This window comes from Papaver somniferum, chromosome 3 (genome assembly GCF_003573695.1).
Source record: "Papaver somniferum cultivar HN1 chromosome 3, ASM357369v1, whole genome shotgun sequence".
Lineage (NCBI taxonomy): Eukaryota > Viridiplantae > Streptophyta > Magnoliopsida > Ranunculales > Papaveraceae > Papaver > Papaver somniferum.
The window spans coordinates 4771324-4788011 of NC_039360.1; the positions used below are offsets into that span (position 1 = coordinate 4771324).

At 34.8% G+C, this 16688-nt stretch overlaps 2 protein-coding genes and 1 long non-coding RNA gene across 4 annotated transcripts; 1 reads left to right on the top strand and 2 right to left on the bottom strand.

Annotated features, from left to right (window-relative positions):
- Window positions 1–3223: 3223 nt before the first annotated feature.
- LOC113355190 lies at window positions 3224–9196 on the bottom strand. 2 transcript variants are annotated; one of them, XR_003362201.1, is made up of 4 exons: window positions 8880–9196; window positions 8040–8105; window positions 7389–7555; window positions 3224–3274 (listed from the first exon to the last, which is right to left on the bottom strand). It is a non-coding gene; the product is annotated as an uncharacterized LOC113355190 (long non-coding RNA). The 2 variants fall into 2 exon arrangements; XR_003362200.1 differs by lacking the exon at window positions 3224–3274 and having other exon boundaries at window positions 7089–7555.
- A 150-nt stretch (window positions 9197–9346) lies between these two features.
- LOC113355189 (dynein light chain 2, cytoplasmic-like) lies at window positions 9347–12537 on the top strand. Its single transcript, XM_026597977.1, has 3 exons — window positions 9347–9711; window positions 9815–9920; window positions 12155–12537. Exons 1-3 carry the CDS (start codon window positions 9499–9501, stop codon window positions 12235–12237), a joined length of 402 nt encoding a protein of 133 aa, XP_026453762.1. The 5' UTR covers window positions 9347–9498; the 3' UTR covers window positions 12238–12537.
- A 1319-nt stretch (window positions 12538–13856) lies between these two features.
- LOC113355191 (protein FAM76B-like) lies at window positions 13857–14967 on the bottom strand. The gene is made up of 2 exons (XM_026597978.1): window positions 14437–14967; window positions 13857–14269 (listed from the first exon to the last, which is right to left on the bottom strand). Exons 1-2 carry the CDS (start codon window positions 14721–14723, stop codon window positions 14080–14082), a joined length of 477 nt encoding a protein of 158 aa, XP_026453763.1. The 5' UTR covers window positions 14724–14967; the 3' UTR covers window positions 13857–14079.
- Window positions 14968–16688: the final 1721 nt, after the last annotated feature.

The following is a 16688-nucleotide window of genomic DNA, read 5'->3' on the forward strand; positions in this document are numbered from 1 at the left end:
TTTCAAAGTGATTGAAACATAACATGACTTTCGTAACTAGGTAAAGATGAACTTGGACAAAGCGAAAGCATACCAACACGTATTTCGAGAAATAGATAAGCGTTGGTATGTCAAGTTTGGTTGTCATATTTTAGTGAATCAAAACTCATGTTAAGAGTCGCTTGATTATGTACTAGAGTAAACTTCGTATAGTTTAGTTTGAAAGTATTAGGATATGAGACATTACAAGTATTGAGAAGTCTTGAAGATATGAAGAAGCAATGAGCTACAACGACAACAATCATCCTTCCACTTGAGGTTAGTGATATTTGACTTGAACTGTTTCATTTCCTAACGTATCTTTCAAGTCGTGCATATTGAAAACAAAACTGCGAAGCATATTTGAACTATAGATACACATAGTATTAAGGAATACAATACGAGGTTTATTTCTTAATCATTAAACTTTGTAGATAAGACATCGCCATAATCATTTGAATGCTATTGTGATTATGTATGGGTATGAGGTGAGGATTTCATCCTAGGGAACAATGTTCTACATGTGTTCTAAGGAAGTAAGTTCATAAACTTGTTTGTGAACCGAAAAGGAAATTGCCAGGTGTTATTGGTTTTGTTATTCATTGCATATCTTATGAACAACCAATATGTGTGATTGAGTATAACCGCTCACAACTTGTTTGTGTTCTTGGTAGAACTATTCACAAAGGCCTGACTTACGTATTGGTATGACTTTTATTAGTGAAACCGATCTTAAGTAATCACCTGAGATGGTATGATCGGGTTTGTGATTTTATGTATGACCAAATATGGGAAAAGGGAATCGATCCTAGTAAGAGGTGCAGTACATCACAAAGGGGAACCGATTCTTGTATGGGGTGCAACAAGGTTTATAGCAGAAAGGGGAACCGATCCTATGGACATGTGCAACACATATAAGTTAGATAGGGAACCGATCCTAGTACCTAGTCAACCGAATTTTGGAAAGCTAGTGTGACTATGCACAGTACTCACATGGAAGGTAGAACCGAAACTTGTTTTGGTAGAACCGTTAAACCCATGATTGTGATTGAATATTTGTTTGATCAATCACATAGTTCTTGAAAGTCAGATGAACCAATTCTAAACTTGTTTGGAAGTGTGACAAATTGGTTTCAAGGTTGTAAGTGTGAAAGAGAACTTACAAAGTAAGGATGTCGACATACATTGAACACGTGCTATGAATGTTTATTTCTTTAATTGTTCAAAGTTATTCCTTAACAGCTAAGGGAAGAGAATCCCAGGATCGAAACATAAGTAAGTTAAGAATATTTTAATTAAGGTTATTAATTTCATTTTGTAGGAAAATATAAGAATTAGTAATGTGCATTTACTAATTATATTTTCCGAGAGATTTCGATCATTATTTTTAGACAGAGCATTTCCAGGAATTATGGAAACCAAATTTGTGATTTAATGAATATCTTGAGAATATTTTCGGTTTTGGAAATTCCTTGGTGTCCAAACTTCCTTGTCTATAAATACTTGAAGTTTGCCTTTCTAGCAAACTAATCCTTCGTAACAACAAACTTCCTCTTTTGTTATTGTTACTGGTGTAGCCGCCTATTCGGAGAGGAGAGTAACCTAATTAGGAGAAATATCTTACGGCTGCTCAGTTTAAATTCTTCTTTGGGATTGAGAAGCTCTAGTGTGTACCGTTGGTGGGAAACTAGATAATTGCGATTTATCTTTTGTTTTCATTGATTTGATTGACTAACGGTGGTTGAAATCTGATTGCACCTAGTTTGTTTATGCTTGAGAATCTTCTCTTCTGATATAAGATTCACTCAAACTAGTTCAGAGTTTCGACAGGGATCTTTAGACTGTTGTTAGTTCTAAAGACGATCTTGTGATAATCCATTGTTAACAGACTCCATTCTGTGCGTTATTGATCACAAGAGATTCAAGTGATTGTGTGCAGGTTTTTATTGAAGACTTAAGAAGATTTGAAGACAAAGAAGATATTGAAGATCTGACTTGGGTTTATAATCTTTGGTGTGCACAATACTTGTTTCGATAAAAGAGGATCCAATTAATAATCGATTTATCCTTGTGATAGATTGGATTGATTAATTGAGTAGATCGGAATCAACACAATTCTTTGGATCAAGAGTGTTGTTGGCTTAATCTTAAACGATTACTTCGGTAATTGAACATAAGATAGATCTAACGACCTGACGAAGGAGTTTATGTTAAGATAAACGGAAGAGCCTTTGTCTGACTCATATCACTTGGTTGAAGAGAGTTGATACCAAACAGATTTGTTGTTCCTTTACTGTTTGGAATACGAACCAAAGGAATTGTTCCAAGTACGTGACTTATTTATAAGTTGGAGGCGTGGGAATACAGACGGAACTAGGTGAACTATAGGTTTAGTTGCTTGGTCTCAACTATACGAAGTTAGGTGTAATTTTGTGTAGCGGCTTAATCCTCAGAGTATTCAATTTTGGACAAGGTCCCGGGGTTTTTCATCATTTGCGGTTTTCTCGTTAACAAAATCTTGTTGTGTCATTTACTTTATATTCCACATTATAATTGTTTTATTATAATTAAAGTAAATTACACAAACGTTAATTCCTATTTACTTGATAAGTGAATCCTATTGTGTTTGGTTAAGTCTGAACCTTTTTATCAAGTAACATACTTCGTTGTTGTATTTTCTCGATCTCGTATCCATAGACGATCACACGAAGTGTGAACCGATTAGTTGTATTTTTTTCGACTCTGTCCATAGACAATCACTTTCGGAGAAAGGACTTAAAGGTAGGAAAAGTTTTAGCTTGAGGTATATTTGGGTACCCTCGCCTTTTCAGATAGATAAATTCAAGTCTCCACATACCTTTTAGTCGATGAAGTTTCATTAGTTCCTTGAGTAGTTCATCATCTTGTATGATGATTGCCATGGAGTTCTTGAGCTCAACTACGCTTTCTATCCTAGTCCGAGACTTATCTATAGTATACTAGAAATCAAGACTTATACTTTTGATCACTAACATTGACAAACATGCTTGAGATAGCAACACATGCGAGTTCGACCGAGCAGTGCTCTAACAATCTCCCCCTTTGTCAATTTTAGTGACAGAACTATCAATACATATGGAATACAAAAATAAATGAATAAACTTTTGTAGCTCCTATTCCACATGCCTAATCTTCAACGTTACTCGAAATATTTGTCACTTCCAAGTACTCCAATGATCCCAAAGGTTGTAAGTTCAGCATCATCGTTGTTGAAAATCTGTAGTTATAACAATGAGAAAACAAGAATTCTCAATCATTGTTACACAATGTCATAGTATCATTATATACAACATTAAAGTTCAATTTTATCACAACTTCGACAACAATACTATGGTGATATGTATCACTCCCCCTTAGTCAATACTCCATCTCACATGGAAACCACTCCCCCTTACATAATGATCCGAAAACCATATGTATTTGTAGTGTGAACTACATATTAATTCTCCCCCTTTTTGTCAATAAAATTGGCAAAGGTACGTAAACGGGATCCTAATGAAATTTCCAAAAGAGATATTTCAAGACCAAAAGAAAGCACATATCAACTTATTTAGATGCAATCATATAAACGAGCTAAATGCTTTCATCAAGGAGTTTATAAAGATACAAGATAACCCCTATAATATTCCACAGCCGCACTCCCCACAAATATTTGGCAATTAAGTACAGGTTCAATTAAGAACTCTCCCCTATAATATGTCATTCCCGAAAGAACAACAAAAGCGACCTTAATTTCAAAAGAAAATAAGGATTTCTTTGGACATAACAAATCACATACGAGTATGAATTTGAATCCAACATACTCAATTAGATTAATCACAAGAGAACCCATAATTAATCTAATCGGAAATATACGACCAAATTAACCACAAAAGGTGATGAATTTAATTGGTCATGCTCGACATAAGAGAACTTACAGAGCCTCACAGTATAAACATAAAAATATGGATCTGGGAAGATCAATACTGCGGAATATACAAGGATTCATTCTATTTTGCATCACTATTCGCACAATGACATACAATAGACATAATCCTTTTAAACAAAAGATTTTAACCTATCTTCCATCAATAAATGACATAATAGTCTTAACTTTTGTATTGTCAAAAGTTCATTCATTCTTTTATCAATACATGCATATCGACTTATGAAAGACTTAACTTTTGACAAGGTATGGGACAATCATAGTCCACGGACGCAAACACACATATCCCATAAGAAATTGCAATATATAAAACCATAAAGATTAATACTGCAAAAATTATCTTCCAAACTATTTTAGAATTTAAACAAATAAACCTAAAAACATGAAGATGAAAACGTTGGACATAGCTATGTGAAATTACAATAATGGCTATTCCATACTCTAGTAAGGGACTCTTCATTCTGGACTGCCACTAAGCCAAATAAATGCTCCTCAATCTGGGATAATATGCTGGAAATAAGGCACATTATGGAGCATAGGGTTTTCTGGCAGATTACGAGTGGTACAAAGGTGAAAATTTTCGAAGATCCTTGGTTACCTGATCACATGGAACATCTGCTAACAAGGATTACGGAAACTGCAATTGATGTTCAGAAAGTTTCGGAACTTATTTATCATGAGACTAATTCCTGGAAAATTGATATTTTAGAGGAGTTATTCTCTCCAGATATTGTGCAGAAGATCACTGTTATTGTTCCATGTGCTGAAGAAGATGATATCTTAACTTGGTCATGCACTACTGCGGGTAAGTTCCCTGCGAAATCCTGTTATCACTTATTAGCTAATGATATTCCCATATCTTCAGCGATTAGTCAATTTCCGTGGAAGATATTTTGGTCTTTCACAGAAATTTTACCAAAGATCCATATTTTTATATGGAAAGTATTACATGGTGGCATAGTTGTTAAACAAAATACCAACAGATTTTCGCAGCATGATGATGGTTTGTGCTCCTTATGTAATAAAAAAGAAAAGTCTGTTTATAATTTGCTATTTGAATGTCATCTTTCTATTATGACATTTAGATATGATTCGCTAGAGTTTGATCCTTCAGGTTTTAATAACAACCCGTTGCATATAATTAAGGCTCGGATGGAGGAAAATACGGTGTTCAGTTTTGTTCATAGAGTTTGTATTCTCTGGAATATCTGGAAACTTAGAAATGATATGGTATTTTCTGGTCATTCCTTCTCAATGGATGTAATCTTACGAAAAGCGGCATTGGATTTCAAACTCTGCAATCAGCAACGTGAATCAGTTCTGCCCAATACTACTCAAGGTGCAAATAATTTGTGTTGGTCACTCCCAGAGGAGTCGTTTACTAAAATCAATGTGGATGCGGCGTTTATCCCAAACAATGGAGTTGCTGGAGCCATTGCACAAAATTGTGAAGGTCTTTTCTTAGGATGTGAAACATCTACCTTTATTGCGACTTCTTCTCTACTGGCAGAGGCTATTGCATGCAAGTTTGGGGTTACCTTGGCGAAGAATATGGATCTGCAACATGTTATTATTGAAGGTGATGCGAAGAATGTGGTGACAACTATTCTAGGTGATTCCAGGGACATCCCATGGAGTATCAGATCTGTGATCTTAGATATTCGTAGGGAGGCTAGCTCTTTTGTTAATACTAAGTTTATGCATGTGCCAAAACCAGTAAACCAGTTGGCTCATGACTTATGCCAATTTTCTATGCATGAAAATGTAACTCATAGGTGGAATGCTTGTTCTCCACCGGATTGTATCTCTTCTAACCTCAATTTTAATGAGATAAATTAATAAAGTTTCGGGATGCTTAAGCCCGTCTTCTCTTCAAAAAAAAGAATGACATTCAATTAAAAATATGAGGGTACAAGGGTGAGATCAGCCAAAGGGAATCAAGTGCGTAGTATCCTGCTGGGATCAGAGACATAAGGAGCGCAACTGTACCTTGAGTCAGTGTGATATTGATTAGGGTTCAACTACAGTCCAGACCGAAGTTAGTTTGTAGTAGGCTAGTGTCTGTAGCGTCTTAATACAGTGTGGTGTTCAATCTGGACTAGGTCTCAGGGTTTTTTTTGCATTTGCGGTTTGCTCGTTAACAAAATTTCTGGTGTATGTGTTATTTCTATTCCGCATTATATTTTGTTATATAATTTAAATATCACAGGTTGTGAGTTAAGATCAATCAATTAGAATATTCAACCTTTGGTTGTTGATTTAAGTTGATTGACACTTGGATATTGGTCTTTGGTACCATCCAAGTTTATCTCTCTAGTATTTGATAAAACTCGCAGATTTCCATTTTCTTGAGTATAGATCAAATCGAGAGATTGAGATATTAACTCTTTGATATACTTTTATCTAGATTGAGTCTGATTGTCTAGTTGATTCTCTAGAAAGTATATTGGAGTTAGTCCATACAGATTGCTAATCGAAATATTGGGTGAGGTTGTTAGACCCCCACTTTTTCACTCCACTATTGCCAGACTCCCTAGCCTTAAATTGTGCTACAGAATTCTCCTAAGCAACACTAGAAATCCTCCTTAATTCACCAGAGCTAGTACCTTTCTGATCACCAAAATTCAAAAAATGAACAAAAAATCAAAGGGTTTCAATGAAAGTATAGGTACCACAGGGCATATACATAAATTCCTTCCAAATGCAGGTATAGTTAGCACCGTTGAAAACGTATTCAGGCACAACTAAGAAACCATGTGTACGCAAAAAATGAGTTAAAATGTCCTAAAAGTTGAAAAAATCACTTGGTTCCCTAATTGTGAAATTGCAGCTACATGTTACTATTGAATGCCGCTATTAACGTAATTTGATACTTTATGCGAAATTAAACTTGAATAATAAACTATTAATAATCAACATGTGTACAACTATGTACACATTAACAATCCACATGTGTACAATTATGTACACATTTCAACAGGTGTACAACTATGTACACATTAACAATAAACAGGTGTACAACTATGTACACGTTAACAATCAATTGGTGTACACTAACAATTTTGGCTCACGTATTTCCTTACGTAAAACACACTTCCAATGAACACACCACAACAAGCACCCATGTCAATAAAAACATTGAGTCATAGAATATCAAGTGTATGTTTTTGTTCCACTTTGACAAAGATCAATATCAACTTTGATTTTACTTTAGCATCTACTAAATGACCACTTTGAAACAAGCATTCAAAGAGATGTATCCAGATGCCTAAGCTTCGATATCAATAAACTAGATGTGAATCTACATGCCCCTTGAGATCATCTAGCATGTTAAGTACAAATCTAGCAAATGATGAGTAACTTCAGTTAAGTTAGAAGTTAGATAAACTATTGATGGTTCACATACCTGTCTCATGACCGATCAGATAGAATGTTCTTCCCGCGATGAAGGAACTGGCAAATTTACTTAGATGCAACAAAGTGTTTTCTGATGTTGTGGTGTATCTTCTTGTACACTGGTTATGTTTCTCATGTTTCGAGTAATACAGTTAATTGTTTGGATGCAACCAACACCTAATAAGATAAAGATTCCAATTAGATCGCCTCTAGAAAAAAATTAGAGACACAAGACCATAGTTCTCATAAACTTCTTTACAGAAAAACCGAAAAATAAATAAATTAATATCTAAAGAACATCAAAAGACGCTCACTGTACAAATGCTGGTGCCCTCCATTTAGAATACGTAAAAACCTACTACAAGGTTATGAATATAATAAGAACAACAAAAATATACAGTTAGATGAAAGTATTATCAAAGTGCATCTCTACCTCTATTTCTCCCTCTCACTCTATCTTTATATCTCTTCAACCTGGGCTATTTATAATCATCCTTTCTTAGGCTTCATTCATTCTATAAAGAATTAATTGTCGTAAGCGCTCAAAACCTGCCTCTATGATGGACGGACTTGTAAAAGATACGATATAACCAAATGATCTTTGTATTAACATAAAATGTCAAAGATAACAGAGAAATAAAAGATGTAACAAAATTCATACCTTGTCCTCCCACATCACAGACAGTGAAGCTAATGTTCTTGTATTCGACGGTCTCGTCATTAAACCCTACAATATGAAAGCATTGTCAAAACGAAATCTATGTACTAAGACCGGGAAGGAGTCCACTCTGTTGGATCCCGCTTTCAAATTGGTCAAAATGAAATGTTTGCTTGTTATTTACACAAACCCAAAAAAATATCATTCTTAATGAATAAATCATTTCTGAACGACTTGCTATACAGATCCAAACAAGATGATTAGTTGTAAAGCAATTACTATCAACTATCTGCAAAAATGCTACCAATTAGGATCTGCAATAAAGAACGGAATAAATACACCGATCTACTTCAAACCAACATTAACACTATGATATTATACTTCAATATGTCCAAGCTCGAGCTTTTATGGTAGTCAGCATCAACTCCAAGCATCAAAAAACGATCTCTATCTAAGCAAATAACCAACTAAAAAGCTAGGAAATTAATAACATGCGACTGTTGTCTAACGGTAACTCCTTCAAATATGTATATAGAATATTAAGTCCCAATACATGAATTATAGATGATCAACAATAAAACCCAACAAATTCTCGACAAAAGTTCAATAAACTTAAGAATAGATCTCATACAAATCTAGAATTTTCGAAAACATGTTGAACATCTAATGAATCCGGGAATTTCTGCAGAAAACGAACCACAAAATAGCATCTGATGACCAATCAAAACAAACACCTAGATCATCACAAAAGAAATTGGAGCAAAATTTTTGAGGAAAATGTTAAAAGAAAACAACTTATCTAAAATTAAATGAATTTTGAATAAGATTTTGATGAAATCTTACCAGATCTGTTCGGTTTGAGATCTTCTTCCACAGGGTTCTTTGGGATTGAGAGAGGGGAAAGATAGAGACGCGTAAACCTGATCGGGAATCAAATTCAAGTTGAAATTTTGTCAAAATCATACAACGTTGTCTTCAAAACAAAGGTACATGGAGAGCTCTTTCGATTTTCATCTGTGAAACCATGAAATTGAAACAGATTATGGAAAAAAATATCAAACATTTAATATTGTGGGTATTTTTGTCATCAAAAATGTTCATTTTGGACGGAATCGTTTAAACAGGACCGACTCTCCTCAAATCATGTAGATTTGGATCTCCTATTACTAGGCTTGAGAGTGCAGGACTAGACTGTCCAAAGCCCAACATATATGGGATGAAATGTTAATTTCTACTCCCATAAATGGGCCAAACACTCATTTTGTCGCTCCAAATATCCTAATCCGCCGAACCCTCACTTTGGATTCTCTGCTCATCCACTGTTCATTGACCATCGAGGAAGAATCTGAAATACGTTCTTACACTCGTTTTACACTCTTACGCTACTACTAGTATCATTCATCGTCATCAATAATAATATATACAAGATCCTCAAAATCTCTGCAATTAGATAGGAAAAACCATGTCTGAAGAGAAGAGGAGAAATGGGAATGGAGGAGGAGGAGTTTTGTACAAGAAAGTATCACCACCACCACAACCACAACCATTGGATGAGAAAAGATCTTCATCAACATCATCATCAGAAAAAACTAGTACTACTACTAAGAAAGCTATCATCAAAAGTGCTGATATGAAAGAAGATTTACAGAAAGAAGCCATTGAATTCGCCATCTCTGTAACACCCCCCTTTATCTCCCTTACTGTTTTATTAACAAAGATTTAATTTTTGAGATTTGGGTTTCTTTTGTTTCTGAAATTGATTTGGTTTTGATCATCAGGCGTTTGAGAAACACAATGTGGAGAAAGACATAGCTGAGTATATCAAGAAGGAATTTGATAAGAAGCATGGACCTACTTGGCATTGTATTGTTGGTCGCAATTTCGGTATTTCTTTACCTTTTTTTTTTCCATTTTGTTTACTGAGTTTTAGTTGTTTGCTTAAATGACCCAGTGAATTTAGGGTTGGAATTTGGATCAGTCTGCTTAGAGATATTCCACTGTATCGAAATTGAATAGAAAGTTGATTATCAAATTGCCTCTTTTAATCATTAAGATCATAAAAACACTTGATGGTCCGGGAATGGAATTGAGACATGGCGTTCTTGCCCTTCCCCACCTGGCATTTTTAAGATCTCATTGTGTCTTTAAATGCCTCATGGTCCAAGTTCTGTACATTCTTTAGGTTTGCGTAGAACTGTTGTAGGGTTAATGTAAATGGAATGTTTGGCCCCTCAAGCATTAACTGCATCATTACGTATGAATTGTGTGTCTGGTAGTGTTTGAAAGTAAGTCATTGTGATATGTACTTATTCCGTAAATTCATTATTAAACTTCTTTATGTATAGTCATGGTGACATGCTTTTTCTTTTTTCCTCACTCATGTCCTGAGAGACCTCAGTTGGGACTACCACCACTGTCATCTACCACGGGGTTAATAGCCTACGCCATCATCCACTATTAACTTCCACAACTGCTTGTTTCCCTTGGTGCCATTACCACTACTTCCTTGTTGTGCCCAAGGTTCCATCACTTGAACTGTTGCTGTCACTTTCATATTGCTACCACAACTTTACCACCACCATCTCTAATTGAAAATGTTCGATTGATATAGGGTAGTGACAAGCAAAGAAATTAAGATATAGCGATGTCCTAGTCTTACATTTCTTGACATAAGATCAATGATTATATCATAGAAAGGCAGGGAGCAGCAGATATATATAAATTAAATGCCGTAATTAGGATTCGATGTGTTGGACTTGTATTGCAAATTTGTTCTTTGTAGATCCTCTGTATTATTTCTTGTATAATTTGTATATGTTCCGTATTTTCTTCGTGTCTGTCAATTCATAAGCAATGGTATGGTATACATATGGCATCAGCGTTCATGCAACATAGCCCCTAGTTTTGGTATTCACCTGACATAGTCCGAATTCTGTCTTTCCACACACTGCTCGCACTGTTTGAACCTTCATGCTCAGGTGGCATGATGTTGAATCAAAATATCATCCTGCATATATAATTACAAGATATTGTTTCATGGGGTTCGGTATATATGTTAAAGCAAGAGAAGTAAATGGGAAACTTAAGGCTACTAGTTGAGTTGGTCGACTAAGACCCACATATTTAATTTTTTTTATCAAAACCCAGTTAGATGATTTGTTCATCAAAAGTTTAATAGTTGAAGATGATATTAAACTATTTCAACTGCATACTGATCACGAAGGAAACAGATACTTAGCATAGCATTATATGCCCAAGGATTCGTCCTCTGGACCGCCAGTTATGATTCTTGGTTACTTTGTCACTGTTTATTCCTATTATTCGTCAATAAAGTCATATTGATAACTATGTTCATGTCTTTCTGAACTCTTGCTGTGAAACGCATTCAGAACCCATCTTGTCTATGGAACCTATACCAGATTTTAGTATATAACTGTTTATCAACTTTTCTTATGCTTTTGATTTTTTCTCCTTTTTTGTTGTTTCCCTTTACATCATCAATAAAGTCATCATGAATATGTTATTATTTACTTCTCCATGTTGTCGTCGACTTCAAATATTCACTGCTGAAATGATTGTGGCCTCCACTCAGAAAAGTGTGATATAGGGTACCTTATTTGATCTTGGACATATTACGTAATTTATGAGATTTTCTTCCTTTTTTATTATGTTCTCTTTTGTGATGGTTATGCTTTTGGCCCAACTCAAACCTTCATCACATGTAGTGCTAGTCAATGTCGTGCTCCCAAATCTCAAAATGATCCTGGGGACCTTGAGGATTGTGAATTTGATGAGTCAGAATATCCCTCATGTATGTCTGTTTGCATCTCTTCATGGCTAGAATATTCATATTTGAAATGGAAATGGTTGTTTAGTTGTAAGAATCCGACAATTAATAGCGTCAACATTGTGTCTTTTGGTGGAATTATTCACTTTCCGTTCGGTGTTTTTCCTCTCGTGAAATACAGTTTTACAGCATTCTTTTTGTCTTTATGTGTATTACTTTCATTTGTATTGTAAATCTCCCATTGATAGCTCCTCCGACCTAGCAAATTTATGTTGGTGTTGTAACATTATAATCAATATTGACCATGTTATGATTTCTCTCTGGCTTTCAGGTTCGTACGTGACTCACGAGACGAATCACTTTGTTTACTTCTACTTGGACCAAAAAGCAATCTTGTTATTCAAGTCCGGTTGATTATGGCTGCAATGATGGTAATGATGACGGGAATTATGATGGTGAATTTTTATGATTTGGATGCTTTTGGAGCAACTTGTATGCATCCATTGGAACCTTAGCGTGCAAAATCTCTACTTCTCTCTAGTCAGTATGTATATTTTAGAAATCTGTTTCTCATGACACCAACTCTCCCCATGAATCTAAACTTGATTCTCATTCTCATTAGTATTGTTACTGATACTGATCTCCGACTACATTATTCCACGTATATGATTCCGTTTGAATATTATGATGAATTATATTGTAAGAGGTTCATTACATTGTTAGATCCAGTCAAGAAATCATAGTTGTAGCAGATGCCCCTGTAGTACATTTCATGTTGTTATCTTTAGTCGGCGTTTTGCCACATGATGTTGCAAAATATAAAACTCAGAAGGAACTAAATGAGAACTAGTTAGATCTCAAAACTGGAGTTCTGCAATAACATTAGAATCACCTAATAACAATCTGAGTTATCCTAGCATTAAGATGTCGCCGAATTTTGAATTCAAAATCCGAGAAACAGAACAAAAAATTTTAAAAATCCCAAAGGAACCCAATGCAGGAGAGCTGAGTATTACCGTTATAAATTGAAAACAGTAGGCTCAAAACTAGGGGATCTACAATAGCAGTATTTCATTGCTAAAACAAGTATTGGTACAGAACTAGTAGTACAAGTGAATAGTGGGTCTGATTAATAATTACTGTACTTGTAAAACAAAGTCACTCAAAAATGGTAATTTTTTTGTTTCTTAAAACCGTTTCAAAATTACTGTTTGGATGTAGACCATTAAGAAACAAGAAAAAGGACTAAGAAATTATTGTTCTATTACATACAAACACCCTGTAGGTACATACTAGATACAAGACATCCATTGGGTCTTGTTTTAATGGACATTTGACAGTAGTCTCCTACTCTCAAATGAAGACAAACATTCTCCTCTCTCTATGTAGAGATAGAAGGGTCTCCATCACCAACTTTTCAAAGGTTCCAAAACCACAGGGGCAGCAGCAGCAGCAGGCACATAGAAAATAAAGTAGATTCTACTGCCAATGCTATAGCTCTGCTCTCCACCCAGACACTTTTACAAGAACCTTAGGTTTTTTCTTGCTTAGAATCCAAACTATGTTTAAGTTCAAGAAGGACAGTTGGGTTTGTTTTGGTTGCATCTCACTTGCTAGGGCCTAGGCGCAAGCATGTAAACATCATACCGAGGACATCATGATTACCGTTGAACAACCGAAAATACATCTGAATGCGGCGAAAATTAGCTGTTAAAACAGATTGCTTGCCACGACGCCACCAACCAGCAAAGATTGGTATAACTGAGCCAGCTTGCCAGCCAGACCCATTTCTATATTTTGTAATACAGTTTTTTGATAAAATTTTTTTTTTTTTTTTTTTGAAGCAATCTTGTTTTTCTAATAATTTGATGGGATTAATAAAGAGATGAATAAAGAAAGGGAAAAAGAGTTCACTGCCTAGATTTGGATAAGCAGATATTTTATGTGCCATTTGGCATATAAATAATGTTTATATTTGGGTTCTGTGATGATTTGATTTTCTGTAACAAGAAAAAGTTAAGAAGTTCGAATACTTATCCAAAACATACAGCACACATAATTAAGTAAAAACTAATCAAGATTAAAGAAACATAGCATGGAATTACCAAAACTACCCTTACATGAGAAAAAGGTAAGCTCCAAACTCTCAGGCCAGAGAAGACAAAATTAGAAAGGAAAATGAAGGGCAAAATGGGAACATCCACACATTTTTGTTCTTCCTGTCTCTCTTTCTCTCTTTTTAATTTTTGTTTTCTTCTAGTAAACAAAACCAGCACCACCACCACCACCAGCTCGATTCTGCTTGTTTCCTGATGATGATTTGCTTGAACGACGAGAAGAAGCGTTGGGTTTCATGGAGTACTGTTTGTTGGTCTTACTAGTCTCTTCATCATCCTTTAATATCTGTCTCCATCTACAGTCCTCACTACAAAATGCTCTGTCTCCTCTGTTTTCATACATTCAAATAAAGAATAAATCAAACACTTTGAAGATGAAAGTGGTTCCATAGAAATTCGTGAACAGAAAAATATAAACACGCATTAAGATCTGGTGATATATGTGTATATATATATATCAAAGGAGATCTAGTTTAGGATTTCACAAAGTACTTACTTGTACATATAGATGTCTTTGCCGGGTAAGAGTCTCTGATCACACAGAGAACACGCTTCAAGAAAATTGATTGATGATGATGAGGAAGAAGAAGAAGAGGAGGATGAAAAAGAAGAAGAAGAATGCAAACAGCTGTTAGGAGAAGAAGAAGGTTTGATCTTAGTAGTTTTGTTGATAACCTGTGGGTTTTTGGTAGTACCAGCACCGGTTTGATGATGGTGGTAAGAGTGTTGATTATTATGATGGTGGTGGTGATGAGATTCGAGTATAATACTCAACCCCACCATCTCTCTAGAGCTGCTATTTACTAGCTGATGATATTGATGATGAGAAATGAAGATGTTATTCACTCTGTTTTTATAGTTTTGGTGATGGGGAAGATGGTGTTTCTCATATTGTTTCTGATGGGGAAACTGAAAATCTAAATCGATCGATCCGACCCGAATAATTTAACAAGGACGTATAGCTAGCAGTAGCAGAAGAAGAAGCAAGGACGATCTAACTTCTTGTGCTCCTTTATAGCCACGTACCCCCACACAACACACCAAATCACCAATGCACCTTTATACAACCCTAGCTAATCACAATTACAACTTTATCAAAGTGTTGGGTAATTTCAAACCCAACACCTACTCATGTAGTGCTAGTTTGGATACTAGTGATGTGAGTTTGGAAAGAGCCAACGATTATACGAACACTCCAATTATCTTTTAATAGAAAATTTGTCGAATGATGGTAACTAAAAAATTAAACAGTGAAACAACTAACTCAATTACCAGCAACAAAAAGTTTATGTTTCTACCAATTTCGTTGTAACACAATTTGGAAATATATGTCTGTTTTTTTTTTGTTTTTTTTTTTTTGCGTTTTCGAATATAGACTTGTTTGGTCCTTCCATCAAGTTAAGTGCAATGTGGCAGTTATCTTATCTATTAAAAAGTTTTATTTATCTCTGCATCACATCTCCTTTGTGCAAGATTTGATTTCCCACCAACTAAAAACCCTGAACCCTGTAACTTGGGAACCATGAACCTCAAAACTTGAGAACCCTGAAATCTGAACTTGGGTTTAAGAACCTAAACCCTGAACTTGCGAATGATGAACCCTTTTGGGAAATGATGTAACAAACCTGAAAATGGTGAAAAGATCCTGAACCGAGATCAACGAACTGTAAAAATGATGAGATCAACGAACCTTAAAAATGATGAAGAAGATCAACGTGGCAATTAATAAAGGGTAAATAAGTAAAAATATAATGGAACTTAACCAAGATGGATGGAAAAGTGGAGACAGGTCTATATTTGAAAAGTTGAAAAAAAAAACATGCCTATATATCTATATCGGGTTTCGAATAGGCCTATATTTCTCAATTTTTCTTATTTCTTTGAGGCTGGATGCTTTATGCATAGGTGTTTAATAGAATACTGAATTCATTGTATACTGATACTCATTAAATAATCTTCACAAAAAGCCTAAGATCTTATACACGCTTACATATGTGATCGTTTTCTATTCAATTTTTCTGGTAAGGTTTGTCTTTTTGGTATACCATTACGATGTTAATGTTAGAATTTGATAGAAATTACTCTTATAAAACATAAAACATTTAATTTGAAACGTCTCCAAATATATGATTTTGTGTAGAAAATTATATAAAGCTTTAATAAACTTTTATAACACAAAAATATCCTGGACAGATATATAATTTAATTTTTCACATATTACAACTGAAGTTTGGTTTATATTACGTAGAAAATATATAACGCCACAATCAATTTTTATAATGCAAAAATATCCTGAACAAAGAGATACTTTAATTTTTCACATATTGGAATTGGAGTTTGGTTTATATAGTTGGACAACAAAATATTATGCTGAAAGAGATATCTCGATAATGGATAGATCAAGTGTTTGTGTAGAAGAGATTACGTACCCCCAACATATATATATCGACAACTCTACACATTTTATCGTAAAAAACACCTTTAGTCACTTTGGCCAACCTCTGATTTTCGATTCGAAGAAAAGGTAGAAAGGTGAGACGTATTTGTTAGCCGGCAACTACCTAAAAGGGCGTTATTGTAGTTATATTCTCAATCCATATTTTTCCTTTTTTGAAAATTTTAACAATTTTTTTATTTATATTAGTGATAATATTCATAAGAAAATGTCATATAAGAACGAAGAGTCTTCCGAAGATGATTCGTCAGGCACGCAACACCAGACCAAGGAGAAAAATATCAAGAAATTTT